Raw genomic sequence first — 20,014 nt, 5'->3', positions numbered from 1 at the left:
TCTCATAAACGCCGTACGCCTGCCGCCTGAAAACAAGTCCCGGACCCTTTTTTTCAGGCGGCATCGGCGTTCGGCCATAGACATCAATGGCAATTCTTTGTGAAAACAAAACAAAAAAAAAAGTAACCTAATCGCGGCATTACAATGTGAATGGGGGCTAAATCTGTCCAAACAAGAGTCTAGTAGACATCCCGGGTATGATAAAGTTTGAAACACAAAATCTTAAATTATAATGTAATAGATATTAATAAATAATATAATAATAATAATACTTTTTATTCAATAAATTTTAGTCACTCAAATCAAAAAAATGTTGTCAATCAAATCAAAAAACACTAAAAAAAAAAAATTGCCCAAACAAGGGTGCAATATTACTAATCATATTGCTTCAGTAAACAAGGTACAGCACAAAGTCCAACGTGCAGAAGATCCGGCGGCCGTACACTGCCGAAATACATTGCGGGATCCCGGAGACAAGGTAAGTAACCTCTTCCAGGATCCAGCGAGTGTGGCTCGGGGTTACCGCTAATGGCACTGAAATTCCACCCCGAGCCACACTCAGGAATACCGCCAGGCAGGTTAAAGGTGGAAAAAAGTTTTAAAATGATTTATCTTTGTCTCATTTTTTTACATCACAGAAACCTGACATTTTAACATGGGGTGTGTAAACTTTTTATAGCAGGCTCTATAACTTTCCTACAGACTAAATAATATTCACAGATTTGGGTTATTTTCACCAAAGAATTATAGCAGAATATATGTTGGGCTAAATTTATTAAAGTAATTTTTTCATCTATTAAATCTTTTCTGTCAGTAAATACCGTATACAGCCCACTTCCTGTTTCTCGTCTGGTAAAAAGCCTAGGCGTATGACATCATGCCCAGCTCTCTCACTCTCTCTTGTAAGAGTTTGCCAGGTGGGATGAGTCATAATGAGAGCTGGAGGTGTGCCTGTGTAAATCCAGGAAGTGAACAGGCAGCAGCTTCGGCTGCCCACAGTTAAAATGGCTGCTGCCAGACTCGGTGGAGGGAGAATTCTGCATATTTGGCAAGTACAGAATCACAGTATATATAAAATAATATGCAAAGTGGTTGGAGAGAAGCTTCAGAATGGCAAGGATGTTTTTATTACAAATTACGTGAGCAGACTGCAGCTCGTCTTTAAATGCCACCAAAACAAAGTTATAGCTGACTAAAAAAAATAAAATAAGATAAAATGAATCTTGTGTACATTATTACAAGGCTGACTCGTTGTCAGTCAAACGATCATAATAGCCTGTTACCGAAGGGGTATTATGGGCTGGTATTGAAGTGGTAAAAGGAGCAGCTGAGCTGGTTTATGGTGTACTCGGCACACTAAACACCAGAAGTCTTCCCATTCCCCGCTATGGCCAGTTCAGGAATAAAATAACTTTTATTTTGGCGCAGGCGCAGGGTAGAGGCCGTGTGACCAGGAGCCCGCTGATACCCGATCCTCTCACACACTAGTCTAGACGTTCTAGAAATGCTTGCCGTCTGACCGCTCAAGTGTCGTCACATCCCCGCCCACTTCAGGACATGGCCCCTCCCCTTCTGTGGGGCGTGCGCATGCGTCGTAGCGCCCTCGCGCCTGGCAGTGAGCGGAGTCATGATGGCGGCGGACAGGCCGTGCTGATGAGACAGCGAAACAGGCGACAGCTACAGAAGCTTCCAAGCGGCCCATTAGCAACAGCGCTCTCCACAGAGGCAGCATCGCCGCGGTACGCTGACACAAAGCCGCAGGATCGAGCAGACCGTCCCTCCTAATTAAACCAAAGGCCGGAAACCGACACTGCACCCAGGACACAGCGGGACCGGGAGGGTCACCACCGCCTTGCCGCCATGCAGATCACAATGAAGACGCTGCAGCAGCAGACCTTCAAGATAGACATTGACTGTGAAGAGACGGTAGGCCACATTTACTGTGCCTTGTACTACTGATGGGAGCTGTGTCTCCCTGCTATTACATGGCGTTCTAGGCCGCCGGGGTTATTTACAACACTCGTGCACTCACAAGGGTTAACGGAGTGCGGAGGGGGCGGGGTGAAGGCGCGTGCTCGCGCTTATGTTGGAGTTTTAGCACGTGATCGAAGGGCGTCGCGGTGTCGTGCATCACGTGGGAATGGGCTAGGCGCGCGCACGCTTTCATACAGGTGTCTGTGCAGCTGTTGCGGGATTTACGTCCCGGCATGCCCTGCGAGCGGCTGTGTGGCAGTAACCGCGTGCTGTCTGATTTTTTCCTGACTCATGTCAGCTGCTGGCCGCCTGCTCCACCCCCACCCCTTTCCCCCCCCCTAATATTAGGTTTGCAAAACAATTCAGAGGTGTGCTGTACCAGGCCTTAGGTGCACATATTTTTTCCCTTGTGTTGGTGAGGAAGAGAACAGACACTGGGTTGGTTTACTTAACTGCAGAGTACAAAATCTGGTGCTGCCAGGCGTGGTAGCCAATCAGCTTCTTCAATTAACTGCTTGCCAACCGCCCCACGTACATGACGCGGGGGCTGCATCGGCGGTAAAGTGCCGCTAGTTTTTGGGGGTGCTTTCCCATTATTTTTTTAGCTGTGTTTTCGGTCGCTAGCGGGGTGCTTTTTTAACCCCTGCTAGTGTCTGGAAAGGGGTTAAAAGTGCCCATGTAGTGGTGCTTTGCAGGTGATTCGGCATTGCTGACCATTGAAATAATCGATGGCAGGGGGTTTTAGGAGCAGTGTAGCACCGCCCCGAAGGTGATGCTTGCAGGACTTTTTTTCTTGTCCTGCAAGTGCGTTGCTGCAGTGTGAAAGCACTCATGCTTTCACACTGAGGTGGCAGGGGAGGTGTTTTTTAAGGCATTATTTTTAGCCCTTTAAGCGCCTGAAAAATGCCTTCAGTGTGAAAGTAGCCTTACTGCGGGGAGACGGCTTCTGTACGTGTAACTGCACTTCTGGGGTGTGCACCACCAGCAACTTGCTTCCGCTATGATTGGACACAGCGGGAACCTGCTGATTGTTTGCAAGACAGGCAGAGCAACAATCTGCCTATGTAAACAAGGCAGAGCACCATTCTGGTACAAGGGGAGATTATTATTATTATACAGGATTTATATAGCGTTAACAGCGTTGCAATGCTTTACAACATGGGGCAGACAGCACAATACAGGAGGAATCAGAGGGCCCTGCTCAATAGCGCTTACTGCCTAGGAGGGAAGGGTAATAACTGGGGGGTGAGCTGATGGAGAAAATTAAAGTGCATTAGGTGGTGGCAGGGTATGCTTTCCCCAAAGAAGTTTTCATGGATTGCCTAAAAGTAGATTTGAAGAAAGTCTGACAGATTGGGGCAGGATATTCCAGAGGATGGGAGAGGTTCAGGAGAAGTCCTGGAGGCGAATATGGGAGGAGGCAATGAGTAAGGATGAGCTCCGCCGTGTTCACACAATCCACGTGCAGAGCCTGCCAGGAAGTCGGCATTGCGCTGCGCTAATCACGGGCAGTGAGATATTGTCCCGGTGGTCGGCTGCAGAGATCAGGAAATGTCTCCCTGCCTGGGATTAGCGCAGTGCATGTGAACTGTGCGAACACACTGGAGCTCATCCTTGGCAATGAGGGAGCTAGAGAGGTCTTGGGAGGAATGAGGAGGATGATTAGGTTGGTATTTTGAGACTAGGTTAGTGATGTAGCTGGGGGCAGAGTTGTGGATGGCTTTGTAACTTATTGGTATTTTGAATTTAATTTGGCTGTGTGGCAGCCAATGGAGGGATTGGCAGATGGGGGTAGCAGATGCTGAGCGGTTTCTAAGGTGGATGAGATCCTGTGTTTCCGCTAAGCAGGAACACGGTTCTGTCTTCCCAGAGTTAACGCACCCCCCCCCCCCCCCCCCACAGTTAGAAAGCATTCCCTACGGACACATTTAACCCTTTGCCCCTGATGTTAATGTCTTCCCTGCCAGTGTTATTAGTACCGTGACGGTGCATATTTTTTAACATTGTCACTTGTCCCCAAAAAGGGTCCGATTTGTCCGTCACAATGTTGCAGTCCCGCTACAAGTCTTTGATCGCCACCATTACTGGTAAAAAAAAAATGATTTAAAAAATCAATATACGCTTATTGGGTTTTTTTTTTTTTTTTTTTTTACCAAAAATATGTAGTAGAATACATATTGGCCTAAATTGATGAAGAAATTTGATTTTTTTTTTTTTTTTTTTTTAAATTGTCTGTCCTTTTTTTGTTAGTGCAAAAAATAAAAACCGCAGAGGTGATAAAATACCACCGAAAGAAAGCTCTATTTGTGGGTGGGAGCCTGGACAGGTTCACACTAGTGCAAGTTGAGTGACAAGGGAAATCATTTTCAATGGTGTCCACATCAATGCAACTCAATGTGGCACAATTTTTAGAATAGGTTCCTGTACTACTTTGTGATATCCGTGCGGTTTTAGCCCCTAAAATTTAAAAACCCCATTCAAATAGCATTACATAACCGCACTGAGCGTTAGATCATAATCAGATGGCTGCAGTGTGAACCTAGCGTAATTTTTATGTTTAGAAAACAAAGAGAGAATTTTGTTAACAGTAACAAACTTGTGGGAAGATAAAGGTGCTTTCCATTACTGGCTGCGGTAGGGGGCAGTGTGGTGCATGATTCAGCACATCACACGGCTTCCCCTATTTTTTTTATTTTTATGTAGGAACTTTATGTGAAGTATACAAAACGTACACTTCACAGCAATGTACAGCAGTGTGATTGGCTGAGTTGCTGTACATTACTGTGCAATTGGGCACGTGATAAAATGCATTTGTGTCCTGCGAGTCTTTGTGGCATCAGACCCTTTACCTTCTATCGTCTTTGGGTTTTTATGTGCACCGCGTGTGATTCTCTGCATTTGCAGTGCAGGAAAATACAGCTTGCATATTTTATTCACTGCAATATTGTGAACTAAGCCTATAAGTTTGGTTTTTGGACTGTCTATGCAGTCAAACATGCTTTCCACTGCATCTGGTTTTGAATGGGGCCTTAAATTGGCTGTAAACCCACTTTTGGAGAAAAAAAACCCTGCAAGACACAGGAATAATGAGCTAGTATGCATAGAATACTGGCTCAATATGTAATGCTCATCTGGGATCGAAGCCCCCGCTGCGGTTCCTGACACAGCACCAGCTGGCGACATGTTGTCCCGCAGTTAATTCCGGGTATCGCGGCTCCAGGTCTGTGATTGGCCGGAGCTGCGTTGACGTCACTCCCGCGCATGCGTGCGGGACCCACCTGTAATTGCACAGTCACTGAAAGCAACGGCACATACACGTCATTGCTTTCAGTGACTGTGCAATTACAGGTGGGTCCCGCACGCATGCGCGGGAGTGACGTCAACTTGGCTCTGGCCAATCACAGAGCCGTTGCTTCAGTACACATGTGCCGATTACATTGGCACATGCAAATACAGGGGATATCTCCTAAACCGTTCAGGTTTAGGAGAGATCCAGGGTAGCTACAGGTAAGATTTATTATAGGCTTACCCGTAGCAAAAAGTGTGTTGTAAGGTTTTACAACCACTTTAAGGCCCCTTTTACACTGATGGACCAATCAGGGTCCACTTGTCAATTTTTCAGACGGTTCTGATCAGACCAATTCATAGCTCTTCATGGAGCTTCATCCTTTTTTTTTTTTTTTGTAAGGCTTTAGTAAGTGCAGTGTGGTTATTTGTTTATAAACCTTGCTAAGTACCTTTTTATGAGTGCTTTCTTACAGTCCTGTGGTCTTCTCTCATTGCCCATCAAATGGAATCCAGTAGGAGGGGCTTGTATTCCTTTCTGTGCACTTCACTCTGACCTTTTGCCCGCAAAGCTCAGGGGGACAGGGCAGCTTTCACATAGAGGAGCAGCTGCAGAGGCATGCTCAGTTATTGAAGGCAGGAGGGGAAGGCCTATGAGGAGAGCTGCTTCACACTGGATTCCATATGATGGACAATGAGAGACGACCATGTGACTAAGAAAGCACTCATAAAAAGGTACTTGGCAAGGTTTATAAACAAATAACCACACTGCACTTACTAATGCCATACCAAAAAAAAGGCTCATATGATTTTATTGATGTGACTTTACAACTTTAACACCAAGCCTTGGCACCAGTTCACACTGTTGTGACTTGTGTAGCGAAGAGGAGGCTCTTGGGACCAGTCTAGCAGAGTGGAGGATTTTGCAGAAGCTATAGATCAGAATGAACAAGCAGTTATCCCTTGTAGTGCAGATGCAGCCCCACTGCAAGGGAGGACTGTTAATTCTCAACTGGGGGTTCAGCTTTGAAGAATTACAGGGAGACTCAGGTGCTGCACTGAGAAACTGATGACAGAGGGACGTAAACATGGATCGGCATGGTCAGAGTACAGGGAGAAACATGAGAGCAGGCAGGATCAACCCAGGTATTGCATAACATTGCAAGATCACTATGCACCCTAGCGTGCCTTAAAGGGGGTTGTAAAGGAAACATTTTTTTTTTCATAATAAGCATCCTTTACCTGCAGACATTCCTCTTTTCTCTCAAGCGTCTTCCAGGACAGCCCATGAGACCTAGGGCTCCTCCTACCAGGACAGGAAACACGTTAACCCCCACCAGATAAAAGGGCGGTCCTCCAGGCCCCATGCCAGTATTAGTGTTTCCTCCGGATGGGGGGTAACATGTTTCAGGAACCTGGTCCCCTAGGTCTCATGGGCAGGGGCTCTAATGACCGTTCAAAGGGGTATGTATATATTTTGACTAACCTCCTTGCCATTAGCAGTTTTTCCATGGGGAAGTTTTTGCTGCTGCCCTTGCTTCTTTGTGCCTGGAGAGGGCCAGGACCGGGATGGCGTCGGGTCCCTTGCGCTGTTCGCAGCACAGGCTGTATGTTGGTGAGAGTGTTTCCCGCACACAGCATGGCTGATTCGTGCTGGGAAACGTGGAGCTCACTAGCGCTGGTAGGGGCGGAGCCTCTGCGCTTCAAGCTGGCTACAGGAAGATCCGGCGAGGGTCACTTCCGGGTCGCATGACGTCATCCTCGGGCGCCGGAGACATGGTTCCTGTCTCCATAAAACGGCGCGAAACGGGGGCTAATGGCTGCTGGTGATTTCTGGTAAAGACAGCACAGGCTGTAGGACTACCAGACGGACGGCATGGACAATCCTGCGATAATCTCTCAGGCAACGGATGCAGTCCCCAACACCAGCACCTCTCAGGTAAGCTGCAAGTGTTTTTTATGGTCACTTTTTCTTGCTATCCTGGTGAAGGTTTTTACCCCCCCCCTCCCAATCATAGGATTAGGTGTTAGGGGACACATTTTCTTCTCCTGCACGTGGTGATGGAGTATTTTTTTGTGGCTTGGGTTACTTATGGGGTCATTTAATTTGTGTCTTTCAGGCCAAGACTCAGGACAAAGCCCAATCACAGCCACATAAGAGAAAATGTGCGGTGTGCGGTAACAAACTGAGTTCCACTTGGGGAAAACCAGTTTGCCGCACTTGTATAGATGGTTTAGTGAAGGATGACCCAGTGACCTCATGTCAAAAAATGTTGACTTCGGTCAGGGATGAGCTTGCTTCTACCTTTGGCTCATTTAGGGAGTTGATTGACAAAATGCAGGTTCCCCAACAGGGTACATCTTCAAAAAGAAAGGCTTCAGTGGTTAGCACCCCGCAGGTGAGCGTAGAGAGTGAAGACTCTGAGGCTGAAGCCAAATCTACCCATTCTTCTCAGGAAGACTCAGGGTCAGATACAGAGCCCAAGGATAGAGTATCCTCTAAAGGCTCAAGGTTCAAATTGTCTCTGGAAGATGTGGATAATTTGTTAAAAGCCATCTATACCACCCTTGAAATGGAGGAGGAGGAGGTACAAATGTCTAAGCATGACCTTATGTACAAAGGTTTGCACAAAAAGAAAAGTAAAAACTTTCCAGTGCACGATTCCCTCCTTAATACGATCAAACTGGAGTGGGAGAGTCCAGAGAGAAAACCTTTCTTTTCCGGTAACCTAAAAAGAAGGTTTCCATTTGATGAGGATGCAGCGCTACCGTGGAATAAGAACCCAAAGTTAGATGCTCCTCTTTCAAAAGTTTCAAAAAATTCGGACCTGGCGTTTGATGACATGGGTACGCTAAAGGATCCTATGGACAAAAAATGTGATGTCCTTCTTCATAGAGCTTGGGATTCAGCTATGGGGAATCTCAAACCAGCTCTGGCCTCTACTTGTGTAGCCAGAAATCTGGAGGAATGGCTTACACAAATCCAAACCCATCTTTTAGCGGGTACTTCTAGGGAAGAGATTTTAAAATCCTTTCCTCTCCTTTTTAGTGCTGTGGGTTTTCTGGCAGATTCATCTGCGGAATCGGTAAGAATGACAGCCAGAACTTCAGCTTTAGTGAACTCAGCCAGAAGAAGCATTTGGCTTAAAACATGGTCTGGGGATGCAGCATCTAAATTACGATTATGTGGGCTTCCCCTAAACGGGGATCATCTTTTTGGCCCAGGTTTGCAGGAGGCACTGGAACGTACGGCCGATAGGAAAAAGGCCTTTCCAGAAAAGAAAAAGCAGATGGGAAGAAAGTTTTTTCGTGGCCAAAATAAAGGCTTGCCATGGCAACAAGGTCCTAAAGAAAAGGACAATAGGCCCAAAAAACATTGGTCCGGGTACAAAGGCAAAGGGAGAGGAGGTGTGTTGTTTAACACACCTCAGCAGCCCGCCAAGCCACAATGACCAACATCTGCCAGTGGGGGGAAGACTGAGGGCCTTTCTCCCACAATGGGCAACCGTCACCTCAAGTCCCTTCATTCTGGATCTGGTGGCAAATGGATACAGGCTAGAGTTTTCCTGTCGGCCACCAGAACGACTCTTGATCACATCTCCTCCCAAAGATCGGGAGAAAGCAAGAGCTCTGGGTCTCCAAGTAGGAGAGTTGTTAGACCAGAAGGTCCTGATTCCGGTTCCTCGGTCAGATCAGAACAAAGGGTTTTATTCCCACATTTTTGTCATCAGAAAGCCGTCAGGAAAGTATCGGCTTATTCTGAATCTTCGGTCTCTAAATCAATCGATCCGATACAAACACTTCAGGATGGAGACAGTCTTCTCTATCAAGAATCTGCTTTACCCAAACTGTTTTATGGCCACGTTGGACCTCAGGGATGCTTACCTACATGTCCCGATCCATCCGGCTTTCCAGAGATTCCTGAGAATAGCAGTAAAGATGGGATCGGAAATCAGGCACTTCCAGTTTCAGGCCCTCCCCTTCGGTCTGTCCTCTTCCCCTCGTATCTTCACAAAGGTATTGGGGGAAGCGCTGGCGCCACTAAGATTAAAGGCGATAACTATCATCCCTTACCTGGACGATCTATTAATAGTGGCAGAGTCCCGCCAGAAATTACTAGCAGATCTTCAGACTGTACTCGACTTCCTTCAATCCCTGGGCTGGTTGATAAACAGGGAAAAGTCTTCCCTAGATCCAGCCCAGAAGGTGAAGTACCTGGGTTACGACTTTTGCTCAGTAGTCCAAAAAGTTTTTCTCCCAGAAGAGAAGGTCTCCAAGATGGTGCAAGCAGTGTCAGCCTTACAGACCAATCAGTTGGTTTCACTGAGGGAAATTTCAAGGACGGTAGGTCTCATGACCTCGTGTTTCCCTGCGGTACCATGGGCAAGGTTCCATCAGAGACCATTGCAGAGATTCCTTCTGGAAAATTGGGACGGGGACGCCAGGTCCCTAGAGTCAAAAGTTTGGTTACCGACCAAGGTAAAGAGAAGTTTGTGGTGGTGGAGGAAAAATCTGCACCTAACAAAAGGCCTGCCTTGGTCCATCTCGATATCCAAGAGGATCACGACGGACGCAAGTGCCTGGGGGTGGGGAGCCCACCTCAAAGACCAGGTCGCACAGGGGAAATGGTCCTTGAAGGAAGCAAGAGCCTCATCGAACCAGAGGGAGCTGCTAGCGGTGCAAAGAGCCCTGCAAGCTTTTCAATCGGAGGTCAGGGGTCACAATCTCCAGATCCTGTCAGACAACATTGCGACAGTGGCGTACCTCAACAAACAAGGAGGCACGAGGAGTCGAATTCTTCAAGGAATCGCACAAAACATTTTGTCTTGGGCAGAAGTAAATCTAGGCTCAATTTCAGCAGTGCACCTGAAGGGGACGCAAAACAGTTTGGCAGATTACCTCAGTCGCCACAGGGTGGAGCGAGACAATTGGTCACTTCATCCAGAAGTCTTTTTGGAGATCACCAACAAATGGGGTTGTCCCGAAGCGGATCTGTTCGCAAATCAGGACAACCGCAAAACAGAGGAGTTCTTTTCTCTAAACCCAGAGGATCGATCACTGGGGATAGATGCCCTGGCGAATCCGTGGCCCTTCAACCTCTGCTACGCATTTCCGCCAATCAGACTCATTCCGGAAGTGCTCCGGAAGTTTCTCCTAGAAGAAACAGATCTTATTCTGATCGCCCCCTTCTGGCCCAAGAGGCCATGGTTTTCCCTGCTACAGTCTCTGGTCTCGGAGCCTCCACTGAGACTTCAGAACAGAGAGGACTTGCTGTCGCAGGGTCCAGTGTCACACCCACAGGTGGTTTCATTAAGCTTGACAGCTTGGTATCTGAAGAGAAGATACTGAAGGCTCAGGGGTTTTCTGACAAGGTGATTAGAACCTTGGTAAATTGCAGAAAACCAGTCACTAGAGCCATCTATTCCAAGGTTTGGAAAAAGTTTAATTCATGGTTGTCTGAAAACCAAAGATCAACGCATGATGTTCCTTCTATTTTGGAATTTTTTCAAGAGGGTGTCGACAAGGGTCTTTCAGTTAGTACCTTAAAGGTACAGGCGGCAGCTATCAGCGTTTTCCTCCAGTTTTCTCTTTTGGAAAATCCCATGGTAGCTAGATTCTTTAAATCCATTTCAAGGGCCAGGCCAGTAGTGGTAAGAAGTTGTCCAACTTGGGACCTGTCCCTGGTACTTCAAACTCTGGTAGAGTTTCCCTTTGAGCCTTTGGAGGATATTTCTGTTAAATTACTTACCTTAAAAACTATTTTTTTAGTAGCTATTACCTCAGCTCGTAGAGTAAGCGAGTTACAGGCCTTATCAGTAAGGGAGCCTTTCCTCACGATTTTTGAGGATCGAGTTGTATTGAAAACTGATCCAGGTTTTTTGCCTAAGGTAGCTAGTACATTTCACAGATCACAAGACATTGTACTGCCATCCTTTTGTAGTTCACCACAGGGTGATCAGGAAAAGAAATTTAGTTTTTTAGATGTAAGAAGAACCCTTCTTGCATATTTGGAGGTCACCAAGGTCTTCAGGAAGACAGACGCTTTATTTGTCCTTTTTTCAGGTACACACAAAGGTAAAGGTGCATCTAAAGCCACATTGGCTAGATGGATTAAGCAGGCCATCTCAGAATCCTATAAAATCAGAGAAGTTCCTACACCTTTTGTTACAGCACATTCAACAAGAGCTTTGGCTGCATCTTGGGCTGAGAGGGCTGGTGCTTCACCAGAACAAATCTGTAAAGCTGCCACATGGTCCAGTTATTCGACCTTTATTAAACATTATCGCCTGGATCTGCTATCCGCTCAAGAACAGGCGTTTGGTCGAAAGGTCCTTCAGGCAGTTGTCCCACCCTAGACTGGTAAGTTCTGGCTCATCGTCTCATGGGCTGTCCTGGAAGACGCTTGAGAGAAAAGCTGAGTTAGGCTTACCGGTAACTCCTTTTCTGAGAGTCTTCCAGGACAGCCGGATTCCCACCCGGTTTTGTTGTATGGAAGTTATGTGTTATTAATGCATATGTTTTTCAGGGTAGTCCTACGGTTCTCGAGAAGACTGGCATGGGGCCTGGAGGACCGCCCTTTTATCTGGTGGGGGTTAACGTGTTTCCTGTCCTGGTAGGAGGAGCCCTAGGTCTCATGGGCTGTCCTGGAAGACTCTCAGAAAAGGAGTTACCGGTAAGCCTAACTCAGCTTTTTCACTTCCTCATTGTTCGTTTTTGCTCAGAAGTTGCTCTATTTCTTCTCTGTTCTGTTCACTTCCTGCTTGTCTGATTGTTACTGACCACCGTGAAGGGAGGCTTTACTGCGGTGGTCAGTGAGGTGCTCACCCCCTCCTGGGAACTACATCTGTGCGGCAGGACGCTCTCTACGTGTTAGAGACCTCAAGGAGGTGTGAATTACTGGGTGTGCCGCAATGCATACTGGGAAATGAAGTTCTTAGATGAACGAGCACCGCAAACCAGCAAGTGAATGAGAGAACAGAAACTAGAACGCCGGAGGTGATATAGATGAAGGAATTTAATAGGTATTTACTTGTTTTTAACAGAATTATTACACTATTCTGTCTACCTTGCAGACATTAATTTTAGAAAAAAAGTTTTTCCTTTACCCACTTCCAGCCCAAGGACGTTGCATAACGTCCTTGACTTTCAGTGGGCATATCTGAATAATGCCTGCAGCAGCAAGCATTATTCAGATATTCTTTTTTGCCAGCGATTCTGTTCACTGTAACAACGATCATAGCAGCAGTTCAGCCGCTTGATTGTTCTTACAGGTGACAGAAGGGGGCACCCCCCCCGCCGCTCTCCGGTGCTTCTGGAGGCTCTCCCGTGCCATCTGGGACCTGGCAAAATAATCTGTGGGATAGAGAGAGTGGGATAAACATAGAGATTTAGATCTGTAAGTTTTATTTTTTATCTGATGCTTTCCAGTCTTGAGGAGAAATGTGGGGTCTTATAGACCCCATATCTCTTCATAAAGAGGACCTGGCACACACCATTCCTATTACAATGGATGTTTACATTCCTTGTAATAGGAATAAAAGTGATTGATTTAAAGAGTGTTAAAAGATGTTTTAGGTGAGGCAGCGGCTTTGGCCTAGTCCGCGGGGAGCGCCTTTTCCCCAGAATCGCGGCCGACTAGGCCCCCGCTGCTCGATCGCGGGGGGCCCGTGATGTCCGGTAATTGAGCCCGCGGCCTTGTGAAGTCCCCAGCTCTTCCTTGTGTGCGCTGGCGCCATCTGGTGGTGGCCGTTGGTATTACAAGTTAAACAGCAATTCTAATGTCATTTTTCACTATTTTCACTGCCATCTTCTTCCCTCTAATTGGAACTCCCAAACATTATATATATATATTTTTTATCCTAACACCCTAGAGAATAAAATGGCAATCGTTGCAATACTTTCTGTCACGCCGTATTTGCGCAGCGGTCTTACAAGCGCACTTTTTTGGGAAAAAAATTAAAAAATTTTAAATTAAAAAAATAAGACAACAGTAAAGTTATCCCCATTTTTTTTTTTTTAATATGAAAGATAATGTTACGCCGAGTAAATTCATACCCAACATGTCACACCTCAAAATTGCGTCCGCTCGTGGAATGCCGACAAACTTTTACCTATTAAAATCTTCATAGGCGACGTTTAAAAAAAATCTACAGGTTGCATGTTTTGAGTTAGAGGAGGTCTAGTGCTAGAATTATTGCTCTCGCTCTACCAATCACGGCGATACCTCACATGTGTGGTTTGAACACCGTTTACATATGCGGGCGCTACTCACGTATGTGTTCGCTTCTGCGCGCAAGCTCGTCGGGACGGGGTGCGTTTTCTGGCTCCTAACTTTTTTAGCTGGCTCCTAGATTCCAAGCAAATTTTGTCAAACCCTGGCATAACATAATCTTTCACATTATAAAAAAAAATTCAGCTGACTTCACTGTTTTAAGTCCTGAGACTGTGTTTTGTTTTCCAAAAAGAAAACACGTTTGAAAAATTGTTGCGCAAATACCGTGTGACAGAAAAAGTTGCAACTACCGCCATTTTATTCCCTAGGGTGTCTGCTAAAAAACATATATAATGTTTGGGGGTTAATGAGTAATTTCAGGGAGTAGCGAATAATTTTCTAGCAAAAAACATTTTACATGTAGGAGCGGAGTGCCAGAATTGGCCTGGTATAGACGTGGTTAGAGGCAGGAACATTATTTTTTAATACTAGTGGATTGGCATATGTCTGTCATCTACTGTTTTCAGAAGAAGGTCAACATTGGCAGCCCTGATATTTCTCTGTAAAAAAGTTTACTTTATAGACCCTGGGTGTACACCCAACAAAACAAACTAACGACCTTGGGCATACTTTGTAAATTCAGATCTTCCTCACTTCTGCCTTAGACCCCTTTCACACTGAAGCGTTTTTACAGCGCTTTAGCGTTAAAAATAGCGCTATTAAAACGCTCTCCATTAGAGCTGCACGGTTCTGGGAAAAATGAGAATCGCGATTCTTTTGTATAAAATGAAGATCATGATTCTCAATTTTTTTTTTTTTTTTATATATAAAGTTATTTTCAACACAAAACTGAGCTTACATGGTTAACTACAGTATATGTAAATCTGACGGACTGTTTACATGTTAAATTTTAAAAGCCGCAGCAAACCTGCTGACCTTACATGCTTGCTAATGTGACAGAACACCTCTGATTTTTACATTGAATTAAATGTAAAAATCAGAGGTGTTCTGTCACATTAGCAAGCATGTAAGGTCAGCAGGTTTGCTGCGGCTTTTAAAATTTAACATGTAAACAGTCTGTCAGATTTACATATACTGTATTTAACCACATAAGCTCCGTTTTGTGTTGAAAATAACTGTTGGGTGTAACAAGATGTCCGCTTGCCCCTTCTCACTATCATTACTGTGCAGGAGTGTGGGGTGGAGCAAGATGGCGGCACTGAAACGTCACTTCCTATGAGACAGCTGCCGCCGGTTGTACCAAGATGGCCCACGCTCCGGAGCTAGGCCGGGGACTTTCCTATGGCCGCACCCGAAAATCGCGGGTCATCCGTCCTGGAGATCGCGCGCGGGGTGAATCGAGATTGCGATTTTCTTCTCAATGGACCCTTTCACACTGAGTCCTGCAAGCAGCTTTTGGGCGCTGAAAAAAAAACGCTCCAAAAACACCTCCATTGAAATGAATTGAAAGCGCTGTAAAAACGCCTTGCCCTTTCACACTGAGGCACTGCAAAAACGCCATAAAACATTGGGGGTCTTAGCGGTGCTTTACCAGTGTTTTTCGGGCACTGGCAGTGTGAAAGGGCTCTGAAAGCACTCGGGCTTTCACATTGGGATTGCAGATGAGGCTTCGCTCTAACGCCCCAGTGTGAAAGGGGACTTACTGTCCACAGTACAATGCTACACTCTCTGATAGGTCTTCCTCTGATCACATTAGCTTTTCTTACAGTCCGCTCACTCTGCACTCCTTGATCTGTCTCTACAATACCATCTGCTGCATTCATTTATATGATCTTGTGTCATTTATACAGTTCAGTGATTGCTACCTTGTCATCTCTGTTCTAGAGTCTGACATTCTGTGCTTTCCATTCTCTACAGCAACTTTTCTCAACTTTTTTACCTCCATGAAACTAAATTTTCACATCTCAAGGAGCTACTGCAAACAAAAAAAAATTACACCTTTTAATTCACATTAGCTTGATCAATTAAGTGTAAGTATGTTTATATAAAAAATAATAATGTGGCATACTTTGAGTATTTGACAGGCCAGATTTTTATTTTATTTTTTAAAACCAACCTTCTGTATATGGCAAGATAATTTTCAGTAATAAACCTAATAAATTAATAACAAAAAGTACTCTCTTGCATTGGTTTTCGGGTTCGGTTGGAGGGATGATTTTCTATTGCTCAAAGAACCCCTGAAAACCTCCTAGGGAACCCTGCTTGAGAAACTGCTCTACAGTGTGTTTTTCTGTCATTTTGACTCTAGCTGCTGTCATGGTGGTGAAAAACTCTCTAGCAAATGTTAAATTGGTAGTGAACTCTACATCAGAGTTCATGCAGTCGTTGCTCCCACACACGTGCAGGAGTGTCATGGCTCCGGCCAATTGCATAGCAAGAGCTCACACTGTGCAGGAACCACCCTGTCTGTCCTTGTTCACCCGATTCGCTCTGCAGACGGATGGAAAAGGATTTACCTCCGTCTGCAGAATTGGAGCAAAGCGGACACTGATGCGATCGGATGTAAGTGGATGTTTATCCACTTACACCCACTATCTCATAGGGATTAATGAATGTCCCTTTTTCATCCGTAAACGGATGGATGAACAAGCAGACATAAGTATCTTAAAAAAAAAAAAAAGTGGCCTGGTCATGAAGGGGGGTAAATATCTTAATAGGCTTACCTGTAGCTGCATTGGATATCTCCTAAACCTGCACGGTCCATTTATCTTTGGTGATAGCATTGCTAAGTAGAACATTAATTCCCCCCCCCCCCCCCCCATCTCTCCCAATGATCCCAAGATTTAGTGAGATGGCACACTTTACCAAATGTTTCCAGCTAAAATCTTGTCTGCTTGGACAATGCATCAGCAAGTTCTGTGCCAGTTTACCACTTCCCGCCATATAGCAATATGATGTGTGCAAAGTGATTGTCATCTTGAACGGACATATGATGTGATCATGATAACCTGTGATTGTTGATATGGTGTGTCAGTCTGACACACCGCATCTCTTATCTGGGTAAAGAGCCTCTGACAGACTCTTTACCATGTGATTAGCTGTGTCCAATCACAGCTGATCAGTGTAAACGGGAAGAGACTTTAATCTGCTTTTCCTCCACTCGCGTCTTACAGACACGAGTAGAAGAGAGCTGATCCGCAATAAATAACTTGCCCACCATGGATGCCACAGTTGACCACTAGGTATTAACTTTTAAAGTGCCAATCAGTGCCCAGCAGTAAAGCCTGACAGTGCCTTCTCATCATCCTTTTCATAGGATGCATTAAGGTAACTACTTCAGCCCCGGAAAAATTGGCTGCTCAATGACCAGAGCATTTTTTGCTATTCTGCACTGACCATTGCGTGTTCGTGTGACTTTGTCGTTAAGCGTGAAAAATCCGCTATGTGTGTATATATATATATATATATGTGTGTGTGTGTGTGTGTGTGTATGTGTATATATATATATATATATATATATATATATATATATATATATATATATATATATGTATATATATATATATATGTATATATATATGTATATGTGTATATATATATGTATATGTATGTATATGTATGTATGTATATATATATATATATATATATATATATATATATATATATATATATATATATATATATATATAATGTGCAATGGATCAAAAAACTCATGGTTCGGATCGTTCCTCGGATCAGGAGTCACGGATCGGATCATTTTTCGGATCGGCAAAAAAAAAAATCTCCCCCACTGTAATATCCACATCTCCCCCCCACCAACTATAGTACCCCTTCGGTGCAGACCCCCCCTTCTCAGGACAGTGACCCCCCCAGCTAATACCGACAGACGAGTGGCGTGTCCCACGAGTGCGGGCTCCTCCTCTGTGGGTGTAAACAGAGGAGGGCCGCCGCCGGGTGTACCAAGATGGCCGCGGCTCCGGAGCTAGGCCGAAGCCGCGGCCTTTCCTAGCGTTAAGGTCGCGGCTCCGGAGGTAGGCCGAAGCCGCGGCCATTACATTAGGAAAGGCCATAGGGAATATATATATATCGTGGCCTTTTCCCACTTACTTTTTTTAAATTAAGTCAGCATCTACAAATACTGCAGCTGCTGGTATTTAATAATCGGACACATACCTGTTGCAGGGTTCAGCGATGTGAGCGTACAAAGCCCCACTCCTCTTCCCCCTCCCCTCCGGCATCACTACTGTGGGCGCCCGGCTGTGGCTTCACAGTCGGGCACGCACTGCTCATGCGCAAGCTGAACTGTGACCAGCTGGGCAATCATCTGGGACCTGCGACACATCCCAGATGTTTGCCGAGAGGGAGGGGGGAGAGAGGTGAACTTCTTTCCGGCGCCGCAGTGCCCTGGGAGGAAGTGGGAGCTGAAACCCCTTTAAAAAGACATGCCCATTTTTCAGATTTATGGCCCTGTAAGCATCGCTGCATTACTGATCGTTGCTCCATAGACAACGATAGGGCTGCAACCTAAGGATTATTTTCATAATCGATTAGTTCAGGGGTCGACAATATCCGGGCGCCAGGTCGCAACTGCAACAAAAAAATTGTGACTTGGCGCCTGTCGGTAATTTAGGCCGCGGCCTTGTGAAGTCCCAAGCTCTTCCTTCTGTGAGCTGGCGCCATCTGGTGGTGGCCGTTGGCATTACAAGTTAAACAGTAATTCTAATTTCATTTTTAACTATTTTCACTGCCATCGCCTTCCCTCTAATTAGAACCCCCAAACATTTATATATATATATTTTTTACTCTAACACCCTAGAGAATCGTTTCAATATTTGTCACGCCGTATTTGCGCAGCGGTCTTACAAGTGCACTTTTTTGGGGAAAAAATACACTTTTTTAAATTAATAAGACAACAGTAAAGTTATCCCAATTTTTTTTAAATTGTGAAAGATATTACGCCGAGTAAATTGATACCCAACATGTCATGCTTCAAAATTGCGTCCGCTTGTGGAATGTCGACAAACTTTTACCCTTTAAAATCTCCATAGGCGATGTTTAAAAAAAATCTACAGGTTGCAAGTTTTAAGTTACAGAGGAGGTCTAGAGCTAGAATTATTGCTCTAACGATCGCGGCGATACCTCACGTGTAGTTTGAATACCGTTTACATATGCGGGCGCTAGTCGCGTATGTGTTCGCTTCTGCGCGCAAGCTCGACGGGGCGCGTTTTCTGGCTCCTAACTTTTTTAGCTGGCTCCTAGATTCCAAGCAAATTTGTCAAACCCTGGATTAGTTGGTTAATTGTTTCGATTAATCTAATTAAAACATCAAAAAATATTGTATACAAGTTTAGTTATGTAAAGTTTTAAAAAAGACCATTTATTCTTCAATATCTATATGCAGTGGTAAATCTAAATAACCAGCTATATGGTTAGGGAATAAAACATCTAATCGATAACAGGCAAAAGATATCTTGAGATAGGCAGGTAGCTGGTTGAAAGCTACCTGATCCTGCTGTCTTATGCTGGCAATATATAAATTAATATTTCCTTCAATAGCCTTTGTTTTAAGAATGTTTGTTAGATTTTTCTAATCTAAAAAAATTGTGTTGCGCCAGGAAAAAAAAATCATAATAAAGTGTAATGAGTCCTCAATTATTGAATGTAATCCTCCACGGTAAGAACATTCTATGCATTAAAGGGGTTTTAAAGGAAAAAAAATTTCCCTAGCTTCCTTTACCATAGTGCAGTCCTCCTTCACTTGCCTCATCCTTCCATTTTGCTTTTAAATGTCCTTATTTCTTCTGAGAAATCCTCCCTTCCTGTTCTTCTGTCTGTAACTCCACACAGTAATGCAAGGCTTTCTACCCGGTGTGGAGAAAGCCACTTGAGGGGGCGAGCAGGAGTGTCAGGACGCCCACTAACACACAGCTCCTTTCTCTATCTGCAAAGTAGAGAGCGTCCTTAGCCTCTTGAGGGGGCGAGCAGGAGGGTTTCTCCACACCAGGGAGAAAGCCTTGCATTATGTGTGGAGTTACAGACAGAACAGGAAGTGAGGATTTCTCAGAAGAAATGAGGACATTTAAAAGCAAAATGGAAGGATGAGGTAAGTGAAGGAGGACTGTACTAAGGTAAAGGAAGCTATTTAAGGAATTTTTTTTTTTCCCCTTACAACCCCTTTTAAGGGGAAATGCCTTCTATGCTGCAGCTGCCCCCCAGAGTCCCCCCCTTTTTTTTTTTTTTTTCTTACTTGAACCCGATCGTCCTAGTGATGTGCACGAGTCCAGCCGCTGTGCTACCATGCGGCTCTCCGCGGGGACACTCGAAGAGGAGCAGCCAGGAGCGCTGCGGGGGACAACAGAAAAGGAGGATCGGGGCTGCTCTGTGCAAAACCCCTGCACAGAGCAGGTAAGTATATAACATGTTAGTTTTTGTTATTTTTTTCTAAATAACAAACATTTCACTGGACCTTCTTATTAAAGTGATTGTAAAACGGTAAAACCGTATTTGGAAAGTCCAGTGCATCAATTAAGTGAAACCATCTCCAACACCTCCTGAAGTGAACATGTAGTTTCAAACCCTGTG

At 45.0% G+C, this 20,014-nt stretch overlaps 2 protein-coding genes across 3 annotated transcripts in view; both read left to right on the top strand.

Moving 5' to 3' along the window:
- Positions 1-1,587: 1,587 nt before the first annotated feature.
- The window catches only part of RAD23B (RAD23 homolog B, nucleotide excision repair protein), a 51,785-nt gene continuing 33,358 nt past the window's right edge, over positions 1,588-20,014 (top strand). Inside the window, exon 1 of one of the 2 annotated variants that reach the window (XM_040359117.1) lies at positions 1,588-1,926. In XM_040359117.1, coding sequence (XP_040215051.1) covers positions 1,861-1,926 — 66 coding nt within the window. In that variant the 5' untranslated portion in view covers positions 1,588-1,860. The remainder of the gene's footprint in view (positions 1,927-20,014) is intronic. The other variant, XM_040359127.1, reaches the window with a different exon arrangement.
- LOC120945178 lies at positions 8,737-11,874 on the top strand. The gene is made up of 2 exons (XM_040359108.1): positions 8,737-11,619; positions 11,786-11,874. The coding sequence occupies exon 1, from the start codon at positions 8,757-8,759 to the stop codon at positions 11,613-11,615; it is 2,859 nt and encodes a 952-aa protein (XP_040215042.1). The 5' UTR covers positions 8,737-8,756; the 3' UTR covers positions 11,616-11,619; positions 11,786-11,874.

The sequence above is a fragment of the Rana temporaria genome, chromosome 1 (assembly GCF_905171775.1).
Source record: "Rana temporaria chromosome 1, aRanTem1.1, whole genome shotgun sequence".
NCBI classification, from domain to species: Eukaryota; Metazoa; Chordata; class Amphibia; order Anura; family Ranidae; genus Rana; species Rana temporaria.
The sequence above is the reverse complement of the archived record's forward strand: the minus strand, read 5'-3'. Positions and strand labels throughout refer to the sequence as shown.